The 11,206-nt window shown below is 31.7% G+C and overlaps 1 protein-coding gene across 1 annotated transcript in view; it reads left to right on the plus strand.

Annotated features, from left to right (window-relative positions):
• The window catches only part of LOC139515759 (protein phosphatase 1 regulatory subunit 21-like), a 39,396-nt gene extending 37,348 nt beyond the window's left edge, over positions 1-2,048 (plus strand). Inside the window, exons 20-21 of the mRNA XM_071305441.1 lie at positions 192-326; positions 1,515-2,048. Of these exons, the coding sequence (XP_071161542.1) occupies positions 192-326; positions 1,515-1,538 (159 nt within the window). The 3' untranslated portion in view covers positions 1,539-2,048. The remainder of the gene's footprint in view (positions 1-191; positions 327-1,514) is intronic.
• Positions 2,049-11,206: the final 9,158 nt, after the last annotated feature.

Here is an 11,206-nt window from a genome sequence, read left to right on the forward strand (position 1 = left end):
TTATGCCATTTTCATGGTCCACTGATCATAGAAAATGATATTCTGGATGGGGCATCAGTGTACTGTGGACAAATTCTTGTATATCTTTTATTTGTTTTTAATTGTCAGAGTTTTACTGTACCCCTACAATCACCACCTGACTATGGATGTAAATGTCCTCATATTAATGTTAAGTTATTATTATTCTACAGGATGAATACCAGACAACTACTAAGAGTTATGAAGGACAGTTAAGTATGATGAGTGAACATTTAGCAGGCCTGAACGAAAAATTAACACAACAAAAAGATGAAATTGATGAACTAAGAGCTCAAGCGTCTTCCAAGGTATGTATATATATATATATATTTTCTTCTTCATAATGGGTAGCTATGTCATTTTATTCACATTTATTTTCTAAAGTTACTATGCTCATTGTTGAAGGCTGTTTACATCTTACCCCAGCAGTCTCTGGTAACTAGTTGTCTCATTGACAATGATACCACATATCCTCATTTACATATGAGGGTGGGTAGGAGGGGTCCTGATCCCAAAATCCTGGGGTCCCGAAATTAAATAAATTTAAATTCCTACATCCAAAATTTGAAAAAAGAATTCCCGGATCCTGAAAGGGTCTATCCCAAAAATTCAGAGCTTAAAAACACCTGATCCCCGAGTCCCGATAAAGGTCCTATCCCCCCACACATATGCAGTCCAGGTGATTTCAATTACAAGTCTATTCTTGAGACCTTGAGTTACTCCTCTTGTCAGCTCTGTTTAATAGTTCATATGTAACCTAGTCTTTATTGAAATAATTGTATGCTGTCTGAATGAATATTTGATAGGCTTTATGAGATGGAATTCAAGACAACACTGGTAACAAATATTCCACCAAATTCACTTCATTATACCCCTTCTCCAAAGGAGGGAGGTTTACTTGTTTACATATGACTTTATTTCTGCTAGTACTTCTTGTTACATAAATTATGGTCACATGTTTCTCAAGAATTACATGTTGAGCTTACTGAAATTTGGTAAAAAGCTTCATGTGAACTTGAGTTATCTTGTGATGCATTTTAAGATTCATCACTGATATACTTCCAGTTCAACACTTTTATATATTCTTACACAGAATTGCCATGTATGAAATTTTCGTAACATTTTTCTGAGAATCTACAAATCAAGGCTTCTTGATATTTAAAAACAATCTAAATGTGAACATGCTTTAATAGCTGACCATGCGGTATGGGCATTGCTCATTGTTGAAATATGTATGGTGACCTATATTGTTAATTTCTGTGTCATTTGGTCTCTTGTGGAGAGTTGTCTCATTGGTAATCATACCACATCTTCTTTTTTATATTCACTATTTTCTGAAATTCTACAAATATTAATGATATTTAGAAACCAAGCTTGACATGAGCATGCTATTCTGTGTGATGCATTTTTCACTCGCCAAACTTCTGTCAATTTATTAGGGGTACCTTTAGTGAGCTATTGCTTTTAGTTCAACTTGGTTTTCTTTTGTATTTCAGAGTGGTAAAAAGTTCAGAAGATAACAGTAACAAAGACTTTAGTGTTTAAAGTTGAATTTTGGTTTGATACTGGTGATAAAAAACAGAAACTCCATTGTTTCGCCTTAATTGTTGTGACAAGTGTGATGTACTACTCACTGTTTACCAAAGTACAGCAATTAATGTTTAAAACTGTAATGCTGAGCAATTTATGGCATAAAAGAAGCATTTTTTTTATGTATAATTAATAAAACTGTTGATAAACAATTAATTTGTAACTATTGAACAGCTATAAATTGGAAACTTTGATGCAGTGACACTACAACTTTGTTATATTGTAACTGTGAAACTTTTCACTCAAATTGAATTCATGTATTATTCTGTGGTACGAATTATCCTAGATTGAGGAAAATTTGTAGCTTTCTTAATAATAGTTTTCGTGACATTGACAAATTGTCCTCACAAGCCTGTAGGAAATTTCAATTTTGTTAAACACTTGAAATTGTAGTTTAACTTTTTCCAAGAAATCCACAAATAATACTGGAATCCATAGTACATGAATGCTTATTTCATGTTTGCAAAAATAACCTTTTACAGGGTAAAAGTATCAGTGGCGGATCCAGCCATTTTAAAAGGGGGGGTTCCCAACCCAGGACTCCAACTATATGTCCCCATTCAAATGCATTGATCGGCCAAAAAAAAGGGGGGGGAGGGGGGTTCCAACCTGGATCCGCCAATGAGTATTGTACTGTAAATGCAGAATTTTTCTTTACTTGGATTGTTGAACACATAATACTGTCTTGTAACAATATTTGCCAGAAATATTTGATTTACAATGTAATGGAAAGGAATACACATAATACTATCAAATTCTAAAATGCGATATTTCATTTTTTGCAACAATTGGCTCATTATATTTTTTGCCAGAAATATTCAATTTACAGTATTTGCTCTAAAGAAGTAATGGATGAACTTCTGCTGACAAGTATACTTATCTACATCAACATATTTTAAGTTATAATTTTTCCGTATTTACATACATTGTATGGAGGAGTGTGCTCCTGAGAGAATTGTAACAAAAATTTACTGTAAATATCATATAAATTATATATACATAATCTCCACAAAACTTTATATATATCTTGCCTAACTGCACAAAATATTTGATATTATATAAGGACATTCAGTCTCTATACACATTTTATGATTTTAAAATGAAATTCGTTTATTTGTAATAAAAGCCCTAGTATGATAGCATTATGAATGCTGGTGATTGGAAGAATAATCATAAGAATTTTTGGTTGCTTTGTAGGTCTTTTTCTTAATTTGTGGCTTCACTCAGAATTTCTTGTCAAATGCACAATCTCTTCTGCGTTCCTGTGGCCCTCAAGAAAGTTTAAATTCAATTGGATTCATTTAATGTTGATCAAATGAAATGTCTTTTGCAGAACCCTAGCTAATCATTTATCTGAATGATTTTTGGTCTAGATCGCCAGAAATATAATGGTAGACTTACATTTTTTGTCGAGCCTTTGACTTTTCCTACATTCCGGCGGCGGCGGCGTCCACAAATATTCACTCTGTGGTTAAAGTTTTTATACGACCGCAAAATTTGAAAAATTTTTCGTCGTATATTGCTATCACGTTGGCGTCGTCGTCGTCGTCCGAATACTTTTAGTTTTCGCACTCTAACTTTAGTAAAAGTGAATAGAAATCAATGAAATTTTAACACAAGGTTTATGACCACAAAAGGAAGGTTGGGATTGATTTTGGGAGTTTTGGTCCCAACATTTTAGGAATTAGGGGCCAAAAAGGGCCCAAATAAGCATTTTCTTGGTTTTCGCACTATAACTTTAGTTTAAGTGAATAGAAATCTATGAAATTTTGACACAAGGTTTATGACCACAAAAGGAAGGTTGGGATTGATTTTGGGAGTTTTGGTCCCAACATTTTAGGAATTAGGGGCCAAAAAGGGCCCAAATAAGCATTTTCTTGGTTTTCGCACAATAACTTTAGTTTAAGTTAATAGAAATCATTGAAATTTTAACACAAGGTTTATGACCACAAAAGGAAGGTTGGGATTGATTTTGGGAGTTTTGGTTCCAACAGTTTATGAATTAGGGGCCAAAAAGGGGCCCAAATAAGCATTATTTTTGCACCATAACTTTAGTATAAGTAAATAGAAATCTATGAAATTTAAACACAAGGTTTATGACCATAAAAGGAAGGTTGGGTTTGATTTTGGGAGTTTTGGTCCTAACAGTTTAGGAATAAGGGGCCCAAAGGGTCCAAAATTGAACTTATGTGATTTCATCAAAAATTGAATAATTGGGGTTCTTTGATATGCCGAATCTAACTATGTATGTAGATTCTTAATTTTTGGTCCTGTTTTCAAATTGGAGATCTACATTAAGGTCCAAAGGGTCCAAAATTAAACATAGTTTGATTTTAACAAAAATTGAATCCTTGGGGTTCTTTGATATGCTGAATTTAAAAATGTACTTAGATTTTTAATTATTGGCCTAGTTTTCAAGTTGGTCCAAATGGGGGTCCAAAATTAAACTTTGTTTGATTTCATCAAAAATTGAATAAATAGGTTCTTTGATATGCCAAATCTAACTGTGTATGTAGATTCTTAATTTTTGGTCCAGTTTTCAAATTGGTCTACATTAAGGTCCAAAGGGTCCAAAATTAAACTAAGTTTGATTTTAACAAAAATTAAATTCTTGGGCTTATTTGATATGCTTTATCTAAATATGTACTTTGATTTTTGATTATGGGCCCAGTTTTCAAGTTGGTTCAAATCAGGATTCCATATCAAGTATTGTGCAATAGCAAGAAATTTTCAATTGCACAGTATTGCACAATAGCAAGAAATATCTAATTGCACAGTATTGCACAATAGCAAGAAATATCTAATTGCACAATATTGTGCAATAGCAATTAATTTTCAATTGGAGTTATCTTTCTTTGTATAGAATAGTAGTTGATAAAATATGTTGGAAATTTTCCAGACATGACTATGATGTCATTTTCTATTTTTATTTGCCAATAACTTTATGTAAATAACTTCATTGGAAATTTGCCAATATAAAATGTTGCTGATGAAGCTTTTTTCCTTATCTTACTGTATCTAAAATGTTTTAGATAATGTATGTTGGACATTTGCCAGACATGACTATGATGTCATTTTCTATTTTTATTTGCCAATAACTTTATGTAAATAACTTCATTGGAAATTTGCCAATATAAAATGTTGCTGATGAAGTTTTTTTTATTGTTTTATACAATAAACAATGTATATTCACTTTTACTACCAACCAATCTTTACCATTAAGTGATAACAAGCACTTTATTTTACATTTTAATATTTTATGATGTATTTAAAAGAGTAGTTATTGTTGCAAACTCCATTAGAAATTTGAATTGATATCAGTTTTGGAAAAAGGGAAACGGGGATGTGAAAAAAAAGGGGGGGGGGGGGTTTAAATTTTTCTCATTTCAGATTTCATAAATAAAAAGAAAATTTCTTCAAACATTTTTTTGAGAGGATTAATATTCAACAGCATAGTGAATTGCTCAAAGGCAAAAAAAAACTTTTAAGTTCATTAGACCACATTCATTCTGTGTCAGAAACCTATGCTGTGTCAACTATTTAATTTTAGATTTAAAAAGTTTGAAGAAGAAATCTTTAATTGATTTGTAAAATCTTGACATTTGTTTTGTGTAAAAAAAAACCATGTAATGTCAAAAATTTGATCACAATCCAAATTCAGAGCTGTATCACGCTTGAATGTTTTGTCCATACTTGCCCGAACTGTTCAGGGTTCGACCTCTGCGGTCGTATAAAGCTGCGCCCTGCGGAGCACCTGGTTGAAATTTTAATAACTTTCTTAAACTATACTGGATTTCTACCAAACATGGACAGAAGCTTGTTTATGATCATAAGAAAGTATCCAGAAGTAAATTTTGTAAAAATAAAATTCCATTTTTTCCGTATTTTACTTATAAATGGACTTAGTTTTTCTGCGAGGAAACATTACATTCACTCTGTGGTTAAAGTTTTTAAAATTTAATAGCTTTCATAAACTATCTTTGATTTGTACCAAACTTGGACAGACGCTTGTTTATGATCATAAGATAGTATCAAGAAGAAAATTTTGTAAAAATAAATTTCCAAAAGTAGGCGAGACACTGGGTTCCGTCGAACCCTTACAAATTTATTTAATTTTCTGTGACAAAAAGATATAATTTATTTTCATCATTAATATTTGCTTTTCATCATCATTGATATAACTATCCCTTTAAGATTAAGTTCCATTCTGTATGTAGGTATTATGTTTTTAACATAATGGAGACCATCATGGAAAGCTGTATTGCCTAGATATTTTGACTATATTTATCAAAAAAGAAAGGGAGACAATTCCCAGATTTAAACACATATATTTATTGTTCTTCATTAAAACGGGTGCCAATAAAAGAGATTTATGATATCATATCAAGTAATAGGCATTAAGCTTTTAATAATAAATATATACAATGAACATGCATTTTAATATTTTGTGCATTATGATAAGAGAAAAGTGAATAAAATGAAACAATTATTGTCATTCAATTTTTAAAATTTGTTTTTGTTTTTTTGTTTTATATTAGCTACCAGGCACTCTTTGAAACTTAATGTTGCTTGAAAACATTTTATTTGGTTCTGTCTAACCTTTTTGAATAAAGTTACCTTTTGAAAAATTAAATAAGCTAGCATCTCTTTAAATGTTATACACATTTTTTTGGCATAATTTGGTGCTTTTTACAATTGTTTGTGCTAATTGCTAGGATGTTTTAGGTTTAAGGTAAACTGAATTAATTTATTGCTTTTGATTTTTTTGGTGCAAGATGAGATTTTGTAAGGGAATTTGTTTGCTTTGTTACCAAAAGGCACTTGATACCTCAGAATAATCAAAATGCGTTTTTAAGTATTTTAAGAAATGATTTGGTTATATATCTGTGTATTATAGTATATATATATAAGTTACTATGTAATAAGTGGTAGGCATCCCACTAATAATAATGATTCCAAATTATAAAAATACAGGCTTTTGGAAAGATATTTCTCCTAATTTGAAGTAATGTTTGTACATGAATATATATTTGTACTTCAGCTCCCTACTACAAATGTACTAGATATATATGTAAAAGTAAGAGTAAGAAATATTGTGCAAGAATAGTGCAATTAAATTGTATGTTGTGATATGTTATTGATTTTATTTGTTTATGTCAAATTTGAAATAAATTTTCAAAAATTTATTAAACTCTTTTAAAAAAAACGAACATTTGCATCAGACCTCACTGACAACCAGAGCAATGACTTTAATAGTTATCCCACTCGGACACGGTGTGTCAGTGTAAGATCAACCCACTATTTTACATCCCAGCTATTTTAGATTAGACGAAAAACCATTTACAACACACAACCATTATAATATACTTTATATATTACTATATGATGTATACCCTTTATGACCCCCAAACACGATGAGTAGATATCAAACAATGTCAACTCGCCTCACTTGCCAATCGGCCCATACTATATTGCCACTTTATAAGAAAATCGCCCCACTCTTGTTTACTGACTCGCCCCACTTTTGAAAAAGTGTAAATTCAAATTGAACAATCAGTCTGACATCTCACTTATTAACGAAAATAGTTTAAAAACAACACTGAATAAAGGTCTGTCAACTCGCCCCACTTATAAAAAGATCTTGCTTCCTTAAAACTATGTTAAATTACTGTTAGTTCCTATCCAGTCGTCCTGGTGTAGTGGTAAGTTTCATGGCTTGATATGCTAAAGGTCTTGAGTTCGAATCCCAGCATATACACTGGATTTTTTCTACATGAATTTTGATAGATATTTTTTTCCGTATAATTAATTATAAGTTTTATAGTGGATTTGACATTCCCTCCAAAATGTGACAGAACAAAGGAAAGCATGCAAAACAAAGAAACTCAAACTGGGGTGATCTGGTAGGGGTGATCCGGCTCATATCACCCCTGTTAGAACAAAGGAGCTGGGATGTAAGGGGTGAAATACCAAGTTTTATGCTGTTAAAATTGGTCATCACATCTTTGATTTTTGCTAATAATTAAATGTTGGTCTAATTACCAATTGGACAAGTATCCACCAAAATGGGGTCCAGAAAATGATTATCTATATTATATGTATGGCCTACTGATTGGCATTAAATGAACATTATTTATGATGACACCTGTTAATGGTGTTGGTTTATTCCCACCACATTTGGGCCTGTGACGGAAATCTTTTTATTCTAATTGACTAAAGTCAAACTCAAAGAAGTACAGAAACAACCAGTACTGCAAATTCAATCATAGGTCAAAGTATGGCCTTCAAGGTCAACACAGAGTGTATGCAGAAAGATTTTTCAACCTTTGTGATGCACCCTCTGGTGTTGAGCAAAAATAATACCCTGTATCATTAGTATCCTTGTAATTTTGGTCTAGACTTAAGGAAGCTGGCTTGTCATGTTTTGGATTTTTTTGTCAGATTATCGGAATCCTCTGGTTTTATTCATTTGAATGCCTTGAAAAAATTTGCCCGGTGACCTCCATTTTTCTTTTACATGTATAATGATAAGCCATCTGTAAAAGTCTTATAAAATTTTAATTACTTTTTAACAGTTTCTGAGAACTTCAGCCTGTCAATGATAAAACTATGAAAAGTCAAGAGAGAATATTTTCCCGCCAAAATTTCAATGGCTTATATGTCAAAAACATGCACGGTGACCTATATATTTTTTTTGCTCTTTGGATTCCTTTATTAATTCCCTATCAATATAAACTAGTGTTTTGAAAAGTTAATTACTTTGAAACTGAGAAGCGAACTCCCTTAATCAGACCTTGCCTACTTTAAAATTTGGTTGTTCCAAGCCAGGAACATGTAATCTAGTTGCTGTCATTGGTTGCCATTAGTATCCAAGTCATTAATAAGGTTTAAACTGGATTAGACTTTGCCTATTTTTAAAATGGAGTTGTTCCAAGCCAGGAACCTGTAATCCAGTGACTGTCATTGGTTGTTGTCTGCCATACATTGTATTTTGTTCATTGTGGTAGTATAAATGAAGCTGTTGGCCCTCTTTTTTTATACGACCGCAAAATTTTAATTTTTTGGTCGTATATTGCTATCACGTTGGTGTCGTCGTCGTAGTCGTCGTCTTCCAAATACTTTTAGTTTTCGCACTCTAACTTTAGTAAAAGAGAATAGAAATCAATGAAATTTTAACACAATTTTTATGACCACAAAAGGAAGGTTGGGATTGATTTTGGGAGTTTTGGTCCCAACATTTTAGGAATTAGGGGCCAAAAAGGGCCCAAATAAGCATTTTCTTGGTTTTTGCACTATAACTTTAGTTTAAGTGAATAGAAATCTATGAAATTTTGACACAAGGTTTATGACCACAAAAGGAAGGTTGGGATTGATTTTGGGAGTTTTGGTTCCAACAGTTTAGGAATTAAGGGCCAAAAAAGGGCCCAAATAAGCATTATTTTTGGTTTTCGCACAATAACTTTAGTATAAGTAAATAGAAATCAATGAAATTTTAACACAAGGTTTATGACCACAAAAGGAAGGTTGGGATTGATTTTTGGAGTTGAGGTCACAACAGTTTATGTATAAGGGGACAAAAAGGGGCCCAAATAAGCATTATTTTTGCACCATAACTTTAGTATAAGTGAATAGAAATCTATGAAATTTAAACACAAGGTTTATGACCATAAAAGGAAGGTTGGGTTTGATTTTGGGAGTTTTGGTCCTAACAGTTTAGGAATAAGGGGCCCAAAGGGTCCAAAATTGAACTTTGTGTGATTTCATCAAAAATTGAATAATTGGGTTTCTTTGATATGCCGAATCTAACTATGTATGTAAATTCTTAATTTTTGGTCCCTTTTTCAAATTGGTCTACATTAAGGTCCAAAGGGTCCAAAATTAAACTTAGTTTGATTTTAACAAAAATTAAATCCTTGGGGTTCTTTGATATGCTGAATTTAAAAATGTACTTAGATTAAAATTATTGGCCTAGTTTTCAAGTTGGTCCAAAGGGGGGTCCAAAATTAAACTTTGTTTGATTTCATCAAAAATTGAATAAATGGGTTCTTTGATATGCCAAATCTAACTGTGTATGTAGATTCTTAATTTTTGGTCCAGTTTTCAAATTGGTCTACATTAAGGTCCAAAGGGTCCAAAATTAAACTAAGTTTGATTTTAACAAAAATTAAATTCTTGGGCTAATTTGATATGCTTTATCTAAATATGTACTTTGATTTTTGATTATGAGCCCAGTTTTCAAGTTGGTCCAAATCAGGATTCCATATCAAGTATTGTGCAATAGCAAGAAATTTTCAATTGCACAGTATTGCACAATAGCAAGAAATATCTAATTGCACAATATTGTGCAATAGCAATTAATTTTCAATTGGAGTTATCTTTCTTTGTATAGAATAGTAGTTGATAATATATGTTGGAAATTTGCCAGACATGACTATGATGTCATTTTCTATTTTTATTTGCCAATAACTTTATGTAAATAACTCTATTGGAAATTTGCTAATATAAAATGTTGCTGATGAAGCTTTTTTTCCTTATCTTATCTAAAATGTTTTTAGATAATGTATGTTGGGCATTTGCCAGACATGACTATGATGTCATTTTCTATTTTTATTTGCCAATAACTTTATGTAAATAACTTCATTGGAAATTTGCCAATATAAAATGTTGCTGATGAAGTTTTTTTTTATTGTTTTATACAATAAACAATGTATATTTGTTCCAGACCATATGAGTATTTGGACCGTACGCGTACGGTCCGGACCGTATACGTATACCCATACGGTCCGACCATACGCGTACGGTCGGACCGTAAAATATACGCATACGGTCCAGCTGGCAATACATGTTATTGAATCCAATGGATTAAATTTAAACAAACATTTATCGAAATATTTATTTTTTAGTTTTACAAATTGTTATTATTACAATGAGATGGATAAAGTGAACAAGCAAACAGTTGAAATTAAATATTTGTTGAACTGTACATCTGAATCCTATTTTTGTACTCTCGCACTAGGTTACACTTGCTACCACAAGTAACGTAATATTTTTTTACATTTACATGTTTTCAGTTCATGCATGTTCCTAGGCTTTGCATTTTTGTTTTGTAATATTCTAAAACAATTGTCCTCCCACATTATGCTTACTTCCGATATCTTCAATTTCAGTGAGCATAATTTAATACAGAAAAAAAGTGTAATGTATTACATCGACATGCTAATTATAAGAGATTAACAGATTTATTAAGCGTGCTGTTTTAAAGTAATCAAAATCTAAAGTGTGTATTTCAATTACAATTGAACTTTTTATATTAATTGTTAAGTTGTGTTGATCTGTTATATGCATTTGTATCTAATAAACTTGACTAACTTCTTAATATTAGTCAGACCGTACGCGTACGGTCCGACCGTATGAGTATTTTGAAAAAGTACGCATACGGTCCAGACCGTACGCGTACGGTCCAAATACTCATACGGTCTGGAACATATTCACTTTTACTACCAACCAATCTTTACCATTCAGTGATAACAAGCACTTTATTTTACATTTTAATATTTTATGATGTATTTAAAAGAGTAGTTATTGTTGCAAACTCCAT

This window comes from Mytilus edulis, chromosome 3 (assembly GCF_963676685.1).
Source record: "Mytilus edulis chromosome 3, xbMytEdul2.2, whole genome shotgun sequence".
NCBI lineage: Eukaryota > Metazoa > Mollusca > Bivalvia > Mytilida > Mytilidae > Mytilus > Mytilus edulis.